Source organism: Pantherophis guttatus, chromosome 6 (assembly GCF_059756535.1).
Source record: "Pantherophis guttatus breed Tessera chromosome 6, ASM5975653v1, whole genome shotgun sequence".
NCBI classification, from domain to species: Eukaryota; Metazoa; Chordata; class Lepidosauria; order Squamata; family Colubridae; genus Pantherophis; species Pantherophis guttatus.
In genome coordinates this window covers 36,015,770-36,034,399 of record NC_142068.1, presented here as the reverse complement: position 1 = coordinate 36,034,399, position 18,630 = coordinate 36,015,770, and the positions used below count along the sequence as shown (strand labels likewise).

Below are 18,630 nucleotides of genomic sequence, written 5' to 3'. Positions count from 1 at the left end.
TGGAAATAAGTCTGCCTTGATTTTGTTTGGTGTAAGATGGTGCAGGTGGAAATTCTGTCATGCTTTCTCCAGCCAGCATCACAGCTGAAGTCCATACATCTTAAAGTCACCAAGGTTGAAAAATCCTGTTCTATAAAGTACATTTATGACTTGGCCTACCTTGAACTGCTGGCAGATGGTAATGGTAAATACCAACCCTTGATTTAATATTTCAGGAATAGTTAAAGAAAAACAGAAACGTTAAGCAGCTGAAATTCAGGTGACTTTTCATCTATACTTGTCGTGGGAGGATATTGGAAAGAAGAGTGGATTGTGAAGATAGTATATGTGATATTGTACAGAATTATTTATCATGAGAGCACATGGAAAATTGAGTAGATTGACCTTTGAGGTCTTCTAGACCAACCCCCTGCTCAGACAGGAAACCCTATACCATTTCAGACAAATTGTTGTCCAATCTCTTTTTAAAAATTTCCAGTGTTGGAGCAGCCAATACTTCTGGCAAGTTGTTCCACTGATTAATTGTTCTAACTATCAGGAAATTTCTCCTTCAGTTCTAAATTGCTTCTTTCCTTGATTAGTTTTCATCTATTGGTTCTTGTCCTGCCTTCAGGTGCTTTGGAGAATAGATTGGCCCCTCTTCTTTGTGACAACCCCTTAGCTGTTGGAACACTACTATCATGTCACCCCTAGTCCTTATTTCATTAAACTAGATATACCTAATTCCAGCAACCATTCTTTAAACGTTTTAGCAAGCCTTTCTTGTTTTCACGAACATTTCTTGTTCAATTTGTCCATATTATCAGACCAATACAAAAATAAGTGTTTGGTCATTGTGACATAGTTTGTGACACAGTTTGTGACAAATATGCTATTTTCCTCTAACCCCCCCCCCCAAATCTCCAGTATCCTCATTGGTAAAACCCATTATGATGTCATTATTCCTTCCTAAGTGATCAAAAAGAAATTTTCACAACTTCAGGGCAAAATAAACCCTAAGGTAGCAAACAAGAAACAAGAACAAGATAATAGGGGAAAAGAGGGGGGGGAGGAAAGAACAATATTATGTTTTTTTAAGATTATGACCAGCAGACCCTGTGCATGTTGCATGACTTGTCCTTGCTGCCCCGGGTGTAATTGCTGTAAGAGATGTCTCAAAGTATACGGCACAAGACAATCCAGCCTGTGCTGGAAGTTTGTGTTTACGGATGAACGGAACTGTGATTGTTGCTATTGCCCACATGATGATGACACCACCTGCCAGTGCTGCCACTGTGCGTTCTCAGAAAACCCCAATTGTCGCTGGTGCTGCTGCTCCTGTGCTAATAATAGAAACTGCAAGTGCTTGTGCTGTACCGAAGAGAATAATGAATGTCAGTGCTATGAAAGTAGGTGTTGCACTTTTCCATATTTGCCATACAGACGTGGAGCTAAATTACGAAGAAGGTAAGAGCAGTCAAATGTTGCTTCTTTGGGGAATCTTCCTCAAACCACATTGATCCATCACCCTGAGTGTGTGTGTGTGTGTGTGTGTGTGTGTCTGGTGCTCTTAAAGATCAAATGTGGAATAATTATTAGGTTAGTTCAGACCATAAAGCAGCAAGTTTCTTCAAAATAGTTTATCAAATTCTACAGCATTACATTATGAGAATTCTGCAATTTCTCTTAGAATATCCCCTTGTGAATTTTTAGCCAAACATATCCTAAAAGTGGTTTGTAAATATTAAAAAGTAATGCAATTGCTACCCTTAAGCATACCACTTAAAAGGCTGTAAATTGCAGGTGGAAGATGTAAAATGCAAATTTTTAAAAAACTGCTAGGTGAAGGAGTAAACAAAAAGTTAAATCCTAACCAAATGGAAATACTAATTGTTCTCTTCTTCTGAAAGGAATAACTATGGAACCTAAACCTATAACTCACAACATTTTAAATGCAATTGCAGTATTTTATATTTGGAACACAAATAAAAATAATTAACTATTAAAAAGATATTCACATCCTTGTAACACACGATGTGAAGAAATGAGAAGCAGTTTAGTTTTCTGTTTGGATATCTCTTTCCAATTCATGCAATATTTTTATGATATGGTACTGATTGTTTACCATTATCTACAAATTTTTGGCAACTGTTACAGATTTGAAAAACTCAAGAAAATCTAAAAAGGCTTGAGAGTTCTCAGAAATGTAACAAGCCATTAAAACAAAGGTGGGAGATTTGTGGCCCTTCAGATGTTGCTCAATTATTAATACTTTAGGTAGCACAGCTAATGGTGAGGGATGCTGGGAATTGCAATTCAGAAATATCTACAGGTCTACATATTCCCTGCTTTTGCATTCTAAATCTATTTCAACAGAAAGAGTTAACACGGTAGGAAGGACTTCAATTTCATGTCATCAATTTTGTAGCCTATTGATTTTTCCCAAAGCTTCTAACACTGTTTGTGGGCTAATTATAGAATTATTATTTTAAGTTTGATCATTATAAACATTAGTGGAATCCTTGGACATAACTCAGAGGTTTCTGTATTGGTTTTATTTTCAGACTCAGAGCCCGAGGGGCAAGTGATACATCTGTCATTACATTGGATAAAGAACCTTCCGGACATGCTTTTATTGACCAACTTGTATGCCCATTGTGCCAACGAATGTTTATCCGCCCATTTATGTTGCCCTGTAATCACTGTATTTGTGATAGATGTATCATGCAGAGCAGACTGAATGCTGAAATTACGGAGAGTTTCTACATCATCACATGTCCAATCTGCAACAAAGCACATTGCCTACCATTTTCTAAGAAAATGTATCTGAGGATTAATTATTTAAGGGCGAGATTGGCTAGAAAGTATATGCGCCGATATGGTTTCCTAAGATGGAGGTTTGACAAAAGCTATGTCCCAATCTATTGCCAGATTTGCGATGAGCGCAAGGCGGACAAGAGATGTTTGTCATGTCAACTGAACTACTGTAATTTTTGCCTGAGGAATTATCACCAAGATATTTCTTCCTTAAATCATGCCTATGCTAAAATTGGTGATGACATCTGGGAAGACAAAAACTGCTTAATCCATGGCGAAACAGTGCTTTCCAAATACTGCCTTGAAGATCATGAACTACTATGTGAATATTGTGCTGAGGCTCAACATAACGATCATAACAAAGTTTCTTTATCAGTAGCATGCACGAAAATGTCTGCTATGTTATTTACGACCATTGCAAAGTTTAAAAAAGGTTCCTATTTAAATTATTTTCTTTCTGCTTGATATTTTCTTAGTTGCTATACTATATCTAATCAATGTAAATGCTAAACCCATCAAAGATTTCTCTAAGGTTAAAAGTTTCCTAAATTCCTCAATAAGTGGATTTTGATCAATGGAGAACAAACTATCTAGCTCAGTGGTTCTCAACCTGTGGTCTGCCGACCCCTGGGGGGATGCAATGTTGTCAGAGGGGATCCATGAAGGTTTAAAAAAATTATGATTTAAATCTTGAGTTGAGTCTTTGAGGTCCATGGCTATGGTCCGTGGCCACAAACAGTATTTAAAGGGGGCTGTGGTGAAGAAAAGATTGAGAACCACTGGTCTAGCTTATACCTATCTAGTGGCCTTGAATTATCTGGCTTCAGCAAAATAGATAATACATGAAGCTCATAGTCTGCTTTTCGGAAAGTTATTATTTCTCAGCTTACCCTATTTTAGAGTTGAATGATTAGCACAACATACATTATGTCTGACAAATGAACATATAGACCTTGAAAACACAGAAATATGATTTCTGAAGGGCCCTTTATGATTGCTTTTGAATTTCTTATATTAACATGCTAATTTTTTTCAGATGTCCCAGGATAGTTGTTGTTCTTCCATAATTAGCTGGAAGGCACATATAGGCATTCGTTACTAAACATAATTATGAAAATAAAAGCAAAAATGTTCAAATGCATTGTTGCAGCGCAAATCCTGCCTTTCATAGTTGCACCTCAATGGCAGATAGAAAGAAGAAATGTGCAGGTTGCAATGTGACTGCAGAGCTCATGTTTTGTCACATTTCCTCCTGTTGAACCACCTTAGGGGTGATGAAGTCATACACACACTCAGACATGTATATAGGCCCATGCATATACAGACCTACTGTTAATGTAGTTTTCTCTGCCTCACACAATCTTCTAGTTTTCTTCCTCTCTTTTCACAATCAAAACATGTTTTTCCCATCCACTCAAAACTCCAGTTTTTAAAAATCTCTTAATCCTTATCTTTCATTGTTCAAACATTATAGAACAATGGGAAGCAATCAAATCTATGCTTTGGGAAGGGGAAGTATTGCTTCTAGTGAAGCAGAACAGTTTTGCTGAGGGTGATCATTATCTTGATTCTTCTGTTGCAGTCCGTTATGTAATCGATAATGACCTAATGGAAGTCCTTGTATTAAAAAACAATTTTAAATCTTATAAAGATACCAAAAGGAAAGAGATCAGGAATGGTTTTATGAGGTTACGGGCGATAATTCTAGAGCGTGAAAAAGAACTGATGGAGGCAGTAGAAAACCTTGAACATCAGAAACAAAAGGCACTTTTTGAATTTGCAAGCCATGCAACAAGGAAAATTGATCAAATGGACAGCCTCATGCAATATTCTAAGGAAGCCTTAAAAGAACAAAGCCCTATTGCATTCCTACAATCTGCCTGGAGCTTAATAAAGGAAGTAGAAGATATAATTGCAAGTCTTTATCAGCCCAACCCATACCTTAAGGAAGATCCAATAAAGCATCTTAAAATCAACTTTGAGGAGCTTGCTGAAAACCTAGTAAGCATTTTCCCATCAATCCGCAATAAATTACGATATGAACAAGTGAACAAAAGCCCTTATCCTTGCGGTTCTGATGTCATGATTCCAAGGACTGTTTCAAGTGCACACATTCCAAATCCACTAGGACTGAACAGAAGTTTCTCCTTATCATCATTTCATTCACTAGCTGATCAAACCTTTATGAACAATGAACTGCATATTAGACCAAGATCATCACCACCAACAGAGCTGAAAGGAAATCAATTGTATTCGATTTGGAACGCCTCATCAGATACTTCAAAAGATATAAGAAGCTATCCAAACTATGGACCCAGTTACAATCCAGATGTACAGGAAGAATATTCTTCACCTCCTGGTCTTGTTGTTATTTACCAAACTCTTGTCTACCCAACTCTTGCTAAGGTATGAATTCTTGTAAAATGTTTTTATTCTCTGACCTTGCAATCATTATGAGCATTCACACTTTCGCAAATAATACTGGATAATAGGAATGTGCAGTTAATGGAATTATATCTTCATCAGTTCTGCATGTAGTTGCATACTTTTTGTTCCAAATAATTTCCAAGTGATTTCTTTAAAAGGTGCCTGGAAAATTTATAGTTTCTTTTGTATGGATTTTTATGTAATTTCCTATGTAACTGAAGAATAATCTAAAATATCTTTCTTGTGGCTTTGCACCATTGACCAACATATGAATGAAATCATATTGTTGAGTTTGGACCCAAAGTTATTATATCATCAATGAAAAGCTTCTTTCACAAATGGCCATAGTCTAGCATACTATACAATTCCTCCTTTTTCGTTATCAAAAACTTGGCTTTTGATCTGATGATACTGTTTTTAAATTTCATATTCTTTCCAAGACCTCACTTATCTACAATTTAAAATAAGAGTCCTGATCTGACCTGTATTAAAGAGACTGGATGGGTAAATTAGAGTAGTTTTGATATATCTGCCTGCACAGTTTTCCATCCAGATTATCAGAGGGGTATAATGTGCTGTAAAATTGAAATTTTAGTCTTGTTTCCCTACCACCATCACCCTTTGTGTAAATATGTTGACTGTTCCTTGCTGATGTTAAGAGGATTTTGTCTGAGATTAAAATCAGTGCTATTTGAAATAATATTTGTTTTAAAAAAATCTTTGGTAGTATGTTTGCTTTGATAGTTGGTATTGATTCTAAGCAGATTTTTTTTCACATTTCTAGAACTTTTTTTTACTTCTCTCCATATTTTATAATTATTTTAAAATATACCTTTATTGTTACCTATTAATACAATCCCAGATATTTCACTGAGTCTTTTGTGATCTAGCAACTAGACTTTTTCTACACAAAATTTTCCTCTTGTATTATGTATTTTTTATTATATCTTTGTTACTTTAATTTTGTATCCATAAAATTCATCAAACTTCTGTTTTTACTGGCTGTTTTATTGAAATCAGTTGATGCATCGTTGCACTGGCTGAGTACTTGTTTTTTTCTGATTTTATTCCTCTTTACTTTCCACTTATGATTATACTTGTCAAAAAAAAAATACTAGAAGTTGACCTATAAAGTGAAATGTTATTGATAGCTTTTGGGGAAAAAAACTGAGTTAACTTAATTTTTATGAGCCCAATTTACATGCTAATCATTTCTATATCACTCTAATTTTACTTTTTTCTGTTCTTATTATTATTAGCCTTTTGTCCTTTATAGGTTGAGTATCTTTATTTTGGTCATTCATCAAAATAATATATCATTCAGGGATAATATTACAGCCATCCTGTTATGATAGTGGTCAAACCTAGATAGTATGAGAAATGGCAAAAATTTAAATCACTAGTATAAATTATAAAATTGTGACATCAATACCATTAAAATGATGAGTAGGATTATAAAGACAATACAATATACCTTATTGATTTATCAGTTGACAAATCATATCAGAGCATGAGCATCAGCCAAAGTAAAATACAATATAATGAATTAAGGTATCATACAGCGAAATGAGATAAAACAAACTACAGAGAGATGAAATAGAATAAAAATTCTACTATGGCAGTAGAAAAAACAAGATAAAAAAAATAAAAGTAATATAAAATAGTATAAGATAAAATATAATGTATAATAAAATTTATATTAAATTTGAAAGGTGCATTTAGGTGAATTCATGATATGTGTCCTCTGTTGGGCAGCCCTGACTACAAACCTAACAGTTTGAGATACTGTGGAAAGTTAGATAAAAGAGGGGCAATCAGCAGAAAATGAATATTCCTGTAGAGCTAGTAGTAAAGGAGGACATGGGTTATGGTTTATCTGACTACCATGCTACAAGGACAGTGTTGTGCTTTAAAAGGAACTTTCCTGAATTTCGTCTTTAAATCTGTACATGGAACTAAACAAGGGGCTTCCAAACTGCCAACTTTAAGACTTGTGGACTTCAGCTCCAGAATTCTTCAGCCAGGCATGAGTTGAAGTCTACAAGTCCTGAAGTTGCCAAGTTTGGAGACCTATGAACTAGGCCAGTGATAGCTAACCTTTTTGCCGTCGCATGCCAAAAGCGGGGGAAGCACGGGGGTGGGTGGGGGTTGCACGCACATGTGCCCACACCCATAATTCAATGCACCCCCCCCCACCCCCATGCATGCATGCGTGACCCACCACACTCCGCCCGCTTTTGGCACACAACGGCAAAAAGGTTACTGGTGGGCCTAGTTGACCCATTTTTCACCCTCCCCTGGCTCCAGAGGCTTTCTTGGAGCCTGGGTAGGTGAAAACAGCCTCCCCCACCCCCCACCCCATCCCCTGAGATCCTCTGGAGGCTGGAAATGGCCCAATTCCCGGAAGGCCCAAAAATCAGCTGGCCAATGCATGCTGGAGCTGAGCTAGGGCTATGCTCGCGTGCCCACAGATATGGCTCTGTGTGCCACCTGTGGCACGCGTGCCATAGGTTCACCATCACAGAACTAGGCTAAAGTTAGAGAACTGTCTAAATTTGAGAACTGGGATGTGTTACCGATTAGAATCTCAAATGTGGTTATTTACAAATATATCCTGTGAGGGAACAGCAGTTTCTAATTGATGTTCTATGCCTTAAATCTTTTCTTTTAAATTAATTTAACTCAATCTGACCTCTGTGGCAAGATAGCATAGCACGCTACTATGCTGATGATTCCAAATTATACAACTCTATAATGCAGGGCAAGCTAATGCTCAGTGCTCTTCAGGAGTTGGCTCTGTGCCTGGAGGCTGTAAGAACCTGGATGGGAGAAACCAGCTGCAACTCAACCCTAACAAGACAGATGGCTTTTGTTCCCCTCACTACCACCCTCTACAATGATCAGCAGAGTTGACATCCCTGACTCAGATTTGCCATGTAGTTGTGTTCCTATAGTTCCCTGACAATGACATTTTTGCTTCCCATTGCAAGTGATGTATTTATTCATCCTTATTCCAGTAAGAAAGAAGCTATTTTAAAAGATATTTTAAGACCAAGTTGAATTTTTGAATAACAAAATAGAAGAGTTTTAAAAATACAAATGTACTGAAAGTTCTGGTTATTGTAATTACTGGTATTAAATACCATATACTTTCCTTCTTTATTTTATTTGATCCATTTGGGAGAAGTAGGTCTAAAACCACTGGTGAGAGATAAAACTAGAGCCCACCTGAAATGTTCTGCTATATTTATGACAGTAGAAAATATAGCCTAGCCTTTCCAAATGAATACCCATCATATGAATTGAACTTAATTCTCTGCTATCATGACATTTTGGCTGGTATGGAACTTCAAATAGTTTTTAGAAGGTGGAAGATTATTAGGTTTAAAATCCATGGGACTGGTACTAAAATGCTACTCAGAATTACAAATGCCTGTGCTGTGGACATTAAATATATATAATTAAATTGAAGTTATAGGTTGCAGGTTTCTGGGTTTTTTATTCTACAAATACTTATAACTCAAATAATGAAATGCTAGCAGCCTTACTTACTAGTTTTCTAGAGAAACATAAAAGTATTTTCAGTGCACTTTCTTTCTTTGCACTCCACAGCTTTATTGGACCTGTCCAACAGAAGAGGTAGATAGCTTTGAAGTTGCTTATTATGAAGTATTTGATGAAGAGGCAGCTGAAAGTTTAATCCAGCCACAACTCATAGGAGTACTTACTGGAATTGTACAACAGAATCTGGAAATACATAATCTCTCCCCTAATACAGAATATCTCTTTAAAGTTCGAGCTGTCAATGAGAATGGCCCAGGAGAATGGAGTGAAGTCTGTAAGGTACAATCTTGTGTATCTAATTTCTGAGTAAATCAAACTTATATAGACAAATGCATTATCATGATTTTAGATAAGTAGCTTACATTTATTCATAGATTATTCAAATCAATTGAATTTAATGAAATTTAATTCAAATGTTGCTTGGATTATTTTGTTTTTTATGATTTGTTTTTGTTTGTTTACTATAGTGTTAACAATTCCCTGATTTGACATGGTTTCAAAATGTTAAATAAACATTTTTATAATATTCCATTTAATACATCAAAAAGGTAACAAGGACAGCATTTAAAATGTGTCATAACGTGATTTTTGTACAACGCATTTACAGTATATGTCTGACAGTTTTGATGTTTCATTTTTCCTCCACAGTTTTTTACTTTATAACTATTCAGATTAAAATTCCATAAAGAATACATATTAAGATTTAATACAACAATTGTCCTAATAAAGATTTTTTTAGACATAGACTATGAGAAACAATTCATGAATTCATAAAGAATAGAGCAAGCTGTCTTTTAAATCCTTAGAGCAGAGAACATTCTTCTAAAATGGACCTTGAGCAGATATATTGTTTTGGAATATTTACTCACATGCCTCCAAATTTGAAAACATTCTGAGGTGTCTGTTTAGTATTTTTAATTCCCACTCCTTGTTTTGCTTGAACATTTACCACATTATTTGATCTTTAAAAAAGTTAAAATCTTTAAAATGTATTGATTTTTAACATTTCTTCAGCAACAGTATTAAATAATCCTTCATTTTTATTTGGTTGTTGTTGCTGTGCCAAAAGGAAAAAAAAGATGAAATATTGAATGTGTCCTTTCAAGGTGGTACAATCCCAACTCTACATTTTACTGGCATTACATTGAATTGATAGGTGTTTAATTGTTTGTAATGAGTGGGGAAAGACTTCTACTAAACAGATGCAGGAGAGAGATGGACTCACATCTGCAGCCAGGAAGAGACATTAACTAATGGTAAGGCCACATCTGGAATATTAAATTCAGTTTTGGTCGCCACGATGTAAAAAAGATGTTGAGACTCTAGAAAGAGTGCAGAGAAGAGCAACAAAGATGATTGGGGGACTGGAGGCTAAAACATATGAAGAACGGTTGCAGGAACTGGGTAAGTCTAGTTTAATGAAGAGAAGGACTAGGGGAGACATGATAGCAGTGTTCCAGTATCTCAGTGGTTGCCACAAAGAAGAGGGAGTCAAACTATTCTTCAAAGCACCTGAGGGTAGAACAAGAAGCAATGGTTGGAAACTAATCAAGGAGAGAAGCAATTTACAATTAAGGAGAAATTTCCTGACAGTTAGAACAATTAATCAGTGGAACAACTTGCCTGCAGAAGTTGTGAATGCTCCAAGAGTGGAAAGTTTTAAGATGTTGGATAACCATTTGTGTGAAGTGGTGTAGGGTTTCCTGCCTGGGCAGGGGGTTGGACTAGAAGATCTCCAAGGTCCCTTCCAACTCTGTTATTCTATTCTATTCTATTCTATTCTATTCTATTCTATTCTATTCTATTCTATTCTATTCTATTCTATTCTATTCTATTCTAATAGCTGCTTTCAAGTTGCTATTATAGTTTATTTGCATTCTTATAGTTTTCCTTACATATAATGGATAGAAATGTTTATTTGTCCAAATACTTTAGCTTAGAAAGCAAAAAGAATCAATAAAGTATTCATCTGGTTGGGGAAAGAGGGCAGGAGAGATACACACTCAAATGGAGAAACTATAATACAGTGATACATTTCCAAAGGATGCATAGATTCTTCTCATTGAGTAAGGTTTACTTGGAGATATGTTGGAAGAGAACATTGTTAGCTAATGGGAGTCAAATATTTAATTTATTAATTTTAAGCAGTGGCTAACTGCACTTAGACTCCAGATGGCTTATAAGAAAACCAAGAATGGTTTATGGTAGGGCCTTTTCCAATAACAATAACAAATTTAAAACCTTTATTTCTGCTTACTCTCTTGAGACATCTGTCATGTACCTGTGTTTCTATAGCTGATTGACAATCATATTTCTGCTTTCCATTGTAGGTGATGACTCCAGATGTGCGTGCCAAAGCCAAAGCCAGATGGGGCTTGCTGAGAAATGTTCAATCTGCTTTCCGCAGATAATCCTGAACTACAGATTTACAAATCATTTTAAGGAGGAAGCTGAAAGTAAGCTATCAGATGAAATCCTGTTATATTTTTTCTTTTCTTCATTCTTTTTAAATTAAATTTGTGAGCTAAGATATAAAATGATTCCTTTCAAAATAAAGAGGTTCATAAAATAACATTTCAGCTCTTGTATTTTATTTTTTTACCAATTTTTCATTGGAGATGGTTAAAAAATTACCGTATAAGCGTCTACCGTATATGAGTATAAGATGCTCCAGAGTATAAGATGCACATTAGTTTTTGGGGAGGAAAACAAGAAAAAAAAATCTGCCTCTGCCTACCTGCATCCATCGATATTCATCTGGCTAGCGCCCTTGCAGCAAACAGCAAACAGCCTGGTCAGCTTCAGCACGTTATTGCAGCCTGATTTAGCACAAACAGCTGATTGGCGGTTGGATCAGCCTCCTGAAATACCGCCAATCAGCTGTTCCAGGCTGCAGGGATTGCCACAGCCCATCACCGCCTCCACGCATTGCATTTTTGGCCTCCGCACATCTCATTTTTGGCCTCTGCACACTCCATTTTAGACCCGTTCCAGGCTGCCGGGATCGCCACAGCACATTGCCGCCAATCTCCGCCTTTGTGCATCGCATTTTCGGCCTCCACATGCCCCATTTTTGGCCTCCACGTGTTTCATTTTCAGCCAGTTCCAGGCAGCAGGAATTGCTGCTGCCACCACTGCCGATCCCCGCTGCCTGGAACCAGCCGAAAATGCGATGCACGGAAGCCAAAAACACAATGTGCAGAGACGGCAATCAGCTGTGGTGATCCCGGCAGCCTTGAACGGGTCAAAAGGGACTATTCCTGGAATAGTCCAGGAATGGGTTGCTACAGTCGGATCTGCCCAGACACTGAGTCATAATATTTTAACCACGCCCTCCTGCCTCTCTCTCAGGCTCAGTTTTTCTGTGATGTCACAACTGAAAGAGAGGCTTTCCAAGAATATTAGTGACAGTTGGCTCCAGATCTTATGATCATCAGGGTGGGGCTGGTCTATACCACAGCCCACTGTGAAAAGGTGCTCAGGTACAACCAACGCTTCTTCTCCAGGGTAGCTGCAGAATAGTCCCGGAATGGGATATGCCAAAGCCTGGCTGTCCTAAGGGCGGGTAACTGTTGGGTCTGGGGCCCCCAAGGCTAAATGCACCTGTTGTAAGACCCTCCTGCCAAAGGATGCCTCTGCGGATGCGAAGACATCCAACTTATAATGCTAATGAAAGGCAAGGGAGTAGTCCAGGTGGCTGCCCTACAAATCTCCTCTAGGGAGGCCTGCTGCATGGTAGACCCAGTCCTCCCTAGAGGAGATTTATAGGGCAGCCACCTGGGTCTACCATGCAGCAGTGATGGCTGCACTTCTAGTTGAGTGTGCAGTTATTCATCTAGGTACAGGAATCGCCTGCACCTCATAAGTTTTGGTGTTACACGCCTTTATCCAATGACCAATGGTCAAAGAAGACACCTTGGTGCCTAACGATGTTGGCTGAAAGGAGACAAATACTGCATCAGATTTCCTGGTGGGTGCCATTCTCTTAATGTAGATCCGGAGAGCCCTCCTTACATCCAAGGCATGCCACCTTCTCTTCAGGGCATAGGATGGCCCTGGACAGAAGTTTGGTAATATGATCTCCTGGGCCCTGTGGAACCAGGAGTTTACCTTGGGGATGAAGGAGGGATCGAATCTTAGGATCACTTTATCCAGATGGAAAATGCAGAGATCTGCCCTGATGGATATAGCTATTATCTCGGATATGCATCTTGCTGATGTAACAGCAACCAGGAAAACCACTTTAAGAGTCAAATATCTGAAGCTCGTTGTTTGCAGAGGTTCAAAGGGTAGCACTGTAAATGCCTGCAACACCTTGGGCAAATCCCAAGTGGAATATCTGTGGATGGTTGGCGGTTGCAAATTAGTTTCCCCACAAATGAACCTGTGGATGACAGGGCGTGCAAGGGGACCCTGGTCGCTGCCCAGCACTATGGTAGATAAAGCCTCTACTTGTCATTTAATGGTACTGTGTGACAACCCCTTGTCCAGACCCTCCTGCAGGAAGTCCAGTACCTGCGGAACAGAAGTGGAAGTAGGATCTACTTCCGCTTCTGTTCTCTGGCTCTGGGTGTTCCAAGACCCCCTGCTGAGAGAGATCCTCTCTGGAGGGATTCTCCAGGGCTGTGACATGGACAGAATGACATGGACAGAACGAACCACAGATGCCTGGGCCAGTGAGGGGTGACCAGGAGAACCTCTGCCCCATCCAAAATCACCTTTCATATTACCCCCGGTATTAGAGGGAAAGATGGAAATGCATATAGGAGGCCAGGAGGCCAAGCACTGCAGAGAGCGTTGGTCCCCTCCACTCCTTGTAAACCTCGTGAAGAATTGGGAGTTTGTCTGTGAGGCAAACAGGTCTACAGTTGGATTTCCGAACCTGTCGCATATGTCTCAGAAAATCTCTGGATGGAGACGCCATTTGGCTTTGTCCACTGTAATCCTGCTCAGATAGTCTGCCTGAGCGTTCAATGTCCTGGCAATGTGCTCCACCTTGAGGGAAAGGATGTTCTGTTCCACCCACTTCCCTAACCTCAAGGATTCCTCCATGAGGCACTGTGAGTGGTTTCCTCCCTGGCAGTTGACATGAGCTTTTGCTGCTACATTGTCAGTCAGCACAAGGACATGTTTTCCCTGTACTGAGTCCTGAAATTGACGAAGGCCAGATTAATCACCTTCAACTCCAACCAGTTGATGTTGTTGGTGAGGTCCTGCTGTGACCAGCAGCCTTGCGCTACTCTGGATTGGAGGTGAGCCCCCCAGCTGAAGAGGCTTGCGTCTGACATAAGTGTGATTCAAGTGGGCTCTCTGAAGACATTCCCTTTGTTGAGAGCTGAGGATGCCCACCAGCGGAAGGATTTCATGACAGGCAAGGAAATCCTGACCTTGGGCAGCTAATTGGAGCTGTTTGCCCTCTGATATGGTAGCAGGAACCACTGAAGGTTCCTGGCATATAATTGGGCCCAAGGCACTATCGCCATGCAAGATACCATCTTGCCCAATAGTTTTGACAAGGTGGCAATGGGAACCTTGGGTTCTGTTGAATTTGGGCTATTAAGGCCCTTATGCTGTTCCGCCTTTCTTGCGAAAGGAAAACCTCCCCAAGTCTGGTGTCGATAATCACACCTAGGTGAGTTATGATAGTGGAGGAAACTAGGTGGCTCTTTTTGAAATTTATCAGGAAACCATGTTCCTGCAGTGCCTGAATTGTTATTTCTAGATCCTCCTTTGCCCTGGGAAGGGAGGAGGCCTGGAGCAAAATGTCATCCAGGTAGCATTGCAGTGTCACCGGTGTTGATCTCAGGTGAGCTGGTAGGGCAGCCAGGACCTTAGTGAAGCTCCTGGGCGCAGATGCCAGGCCGAACAGCAGGGCTCTGTATTGAAGATGTTTCCCTGCATAACAGAACCTGAGAAACCTGCGATGTACTGGCAGAATTGGAATGTGGAGATACTTCTCAGTTGATATTTATTCACTCAAGAATCCCTCATGTCCTTTTTTGGAATTAATCTGAAAATTCTTTTTTAAAAAGTACGTAAATGCACAAATAAATATTTTTGAACTTTTGATCCAAGAACTATACTGGTAGATTTAAGCAAATGTAAATCTGATACAAATATTAGCACAAGGATTATGGATTCTTATGGGAATCTGCAAAATACAACTTTTGCTACTGAAGATGAGTAGATTAAAGTAATAACGAGAGCAGAATTATGCTCACAATCCTTATACCCCTGGACTTCTTCTGTTGAGAACTTAGTCTATTCAGTGTATAGATCAGGAAAGGCTTTTAAAGTGCAGAAGCCAATCATGTTTTATGCATCTCTGTATAGATTTTTCAAACATCAGATAGTAAAAAAATCAGATTTCAAATTTAGTCAATGCTAATTTTATCCAAAACTTCCAAATTTATTCATTAAAAAGGATGAAAAGAACTTCGGATTTTAAAAATTGGTATGAGGAAGGAAGTGGCAGATGTGTCCTTCCTTAACCCTAATCAAGCACTAATTGATGTGCTAAGAATGGATGATCAAAAGCAGCTCTCATCATTCCATGTCAACCCATTGGGATCCCTGCCTATTAGCATAGTTTATGACTCCATCCACTGAGCTCTCAGGAATTTAAGCAGCCTCTTCCTTCTGGTTTTGTGGCATTGGTATTCAGAAGAAAACACATCTTTTCATATTAGCCTGCCTTCACTTCAGCTGTCCCATCTCCATTCCAGCTTGCCTTTCTCCTTAAAAAAAAAAAGTATTAAATCCCTTGCACACCATTCAGCAACTGTCTTCTGCGAGCACAGCTAAATCCCATGGTGATTGGTTGTCTGCAGCCCAATTTATTGCACTCCTTTCCTCAATAAACAGTCAAGGCAAAGCATGGAACAATTTTTCTTATCTATTACCAGCCGCTCCATTTCAGTGGAGGTGGATGTGGAGCTTCATAGCTGGCGCATATGCTTTTTTTAATGCATGTCTGAAAATGAAATTTTAGCTGTTTATAAATAAATAAAACCCACAGTAAGATATTTGCATAATTACTTTTCAAGGTAATGAGTGAGACAAGAGGCCAAAACATAGACACTAAATATCTTCCAAGCAGGCTGCATTGCTAAATAAACACGCAGCTCATGTAAGCACTGAGCTGTAGGGCAGACAGAGTTGCACATAATTTATTTAGGGAACAATGTGCAATCTATTTGAGTCAGATGCCATACCAAAGGGAACACATGAAAGACATATAGGTAATTGAATATTAGATGAAACATTATTGTAATTCAAAAATGTTTGTCCCTGGAATCTCTCTTGCCAGCCTCATCATCAAGGAGTTTTGCATACAACAAAGGTGTTTATAGTATCGGTCATCATCCAAAGATGTTAGATTATTGGCCTGACTAAAAGGCAAGGATGAAATGATCGCAGGACATTCTTTACATTGAAACAATAACTGGCATAAACTTTCTGTAAAACGATTTCCTTTAGCCTGGGTTCACTGGATTTAGTTAGCTTTCTTTGTAATTATTTATCATGACTGAATTCATCTCTCTCCTATTTGTTTGGCTATCACTTCACTGTGATTATGAGTTCAGCTTCAATTCAGAAAAAGAAAATATATTCTACCCACTTCTCAAATAAAATATACCAGTTAAAGCTTGGATATAATTATATTTAAGGTATGAAGAGACAATCCAAAAGGTCCCAGTTTCATTCTACATTTGCTCCTGAATCACTTTTACATTCACCTTATTAAACTATGTTAAATGGATTTCGGAGCTTGCTTTTGAATATAAATGCCCATCATCTGGTAGAGAGAATGCTCCCACCTGCATAAATTCCTGTGTGAAGATAGGAAACAAAAGTATTAATTTTTAGTTATTTTCAATCTAATAAAAAATAACAAAATAAGCAACAAAAAATGCAGCAGTATTGTGTATTTTACTAAAACTTGCTGGTAATAAGTTTCTTTCAGGTTAAGGAACTGAAGCCTATGTAGACATACAGTATGTGCAGTTGCATTGTAAATAAATCACTGGGTTGATTCAAATAACTGTGCATTCCTTCGACACATTCCCTCCATTCCTTTAGTGTTTGAGCTTTTTAAACCATCACCTTCTGTTATATCAAAATTTTTAATCTAGGGAAAGGAAAGCAGGAGATTTGTCTTCCATCTATGATTTAACAGATAGAAACTGTAGCATCTGAAAAGGCCTTGCAGAGTGAAATTCACTGTAGCTTGGCTTTTATTTTGAACAGTATAAAATAGCTACTTAGCAGTAGGAAATATTTTAAAGTAGAAATAATGCTGATAAAGCCAGATAAATCAAATAGGGTTGCCGGCTTCTTTTCCTCTCCTCTCTTCTCCCATTCTTTGTCTTCCTGAGATTCCTTTCCCTGTGGTATATTTCCCCATCCAGATGGCTATCAGAGGAGAACAAGATTACTTTTATCATAGATCTAAAACGATCTGTTGAAAGCTTAGATCAAACTTCAGTCTATTTTTGGATCTTGTACCAAATATAAGATTGATTGTAATAATGCTTAGGTACTAGCATTAATTTCCCATAGTTACATGCTTGGAAAGCAATATAAGTGTGCTTTTCCAGGAGAATTGTAAGAAGCAAGTGCATTTGTCAAAGAATACAGAGGCACTTTCCACAAAACTTTGCTTAAAAGACTATGGTGTACAATATGTGCTCTAGGCTAATGTCAGTTTTGACCATAAATGTTCTTCCCTAGACAAGTTTAAGGTACCATGACTTAGGGGGATGGAAAACATTAACAAGCACACTTTGTTTTTGAAAAACTGAAGATATGAATATCAGATCTGTGTCAGGTAAAGTATCTCTGGCAAAAATAGTAAATGTGGTACATGTGAAGCTCTTGAAAACATTTCATGTGTACAAATACTAGGAATTCCAGTCCATTCTAGAATTCAATATTATTTTTCATCAGAAGTCAAAATATAAGTACACAAACCTATATGCAGAAAAAGTACAAATATTTTGGTTCTTTAAAATCTAATGTTCAAGAGAAACTAGACACATTGAGATGATTATTATTTACAACTGAAAGTCCCTAGATTTCGTAATGGATCATTAGCTATTATTGTGTAAGGATCAGTGAATTCTATTAAAATGATTGATGATTCAATCATTTGAATAGATTCAAATTCTATTCAATTTTTCTACAAGGGGTGATTTAAATGCTTATATAAACACATAAATCAAAAGATTTTTTTTTCCATTTTATTTTAAATGAAAAAAGCTTTTGTGATTTCTTGATCATCTGATCTGGAAATATATAGAGGAAATTTAAAACATTTATAACCTCAGCAATACTTCAAAATCATGATTTTAATGCATGGTGTCTTTTTTATATGAGTATGAAACATATTTGTTGCATCTGAATATTTCCTCTGTAAAATATACTGTTAAGCTATTCCTGTCCTGTGATTTTGCTGGCTTCACTCTAAGCTTGTTTAAGAAAACCATATCTAGCCTGAGATTCATTCTGTCTGTCTGTCTGTCTGCCTGTCTGTCTGTCTGTCTGTCTGTCCGTCCGTCCGTCTGTCTGTCTTTCTATAGATTTATATGGTCACCCATCTAACAAGAACTCTGTGAATTGGAATTGACTTTCAAATTCAAGTTAGACAGCATTCTTAGAACATAGAGAGAACATAGAACATAGAATCATCAGGCTGGAAGGAACCTTGGAAGTCTTCTAGTCCAACCCACTGCTCAGGCTGGAAACCCTACACCATTTCAGTCAAATGGTTGTCAACTTACACAAGTTACGAAGGCAAGCTATTCCATAGATTAATTGTTCTTACCATCAGGAAATTTCCTC

At 38.0% G+C, this 18,630-nt stretch overlaps 1 protein-coding gene across 1 annotated transcript; it reads left to right on the top strand.

Moving 5' to 3' along the window:
• The first annotated feature begins 926 nt into the window (after positions 1-926).
• On the top strand, positions 927-11,359 carry TRIM42 (tripartite motif containing 42). Its single transcript, XM_034439446.3, has 5 exons — positions 927-1,446; positions 2,544-3,229; positions 4,379-5,202; positions 8,836-9,066; positions 11,118-11,359. Exons 1-5 carry the CDS (start codon positions 1,082-1,084, stop codon positions 11,196-11,198), a joined length of 2,187 nt encoding a protein of 728 aa, XP_034295337.1. The 5' UTR covers positions 927-1,081; the 3' UTR covers positions 11,199-11,359.
• The last annotated feature ends 7,271 nt before the right edge of the window (positions 11,360-18,630 follow it).

Bases quoted from the DNA above. Each gene is read 5' to 3' on its own strand.
- TRIM42 (XM_034439446.3), top strand. From the start codon at position 1,082: ATGACCAGCAGACCCTGTGCATGTTGCATGACTTGTCCTTGCTGCCCC. The intron at 1,447-2,543 runs GTAAGAGCAGTC...TTTTATTTTCAG, and splicing joins GGAGCTAAATTACGAAGAAG to ACTCAGAGCCCGAGGGGCAA. The intron at 9,067-11,117 runs GTACAATCTTGT...TTTCCATTGTAG, and splicing joins AATGGAGTGAAGTCTGTAAG to GTGATGACTCCAGATGTGCG.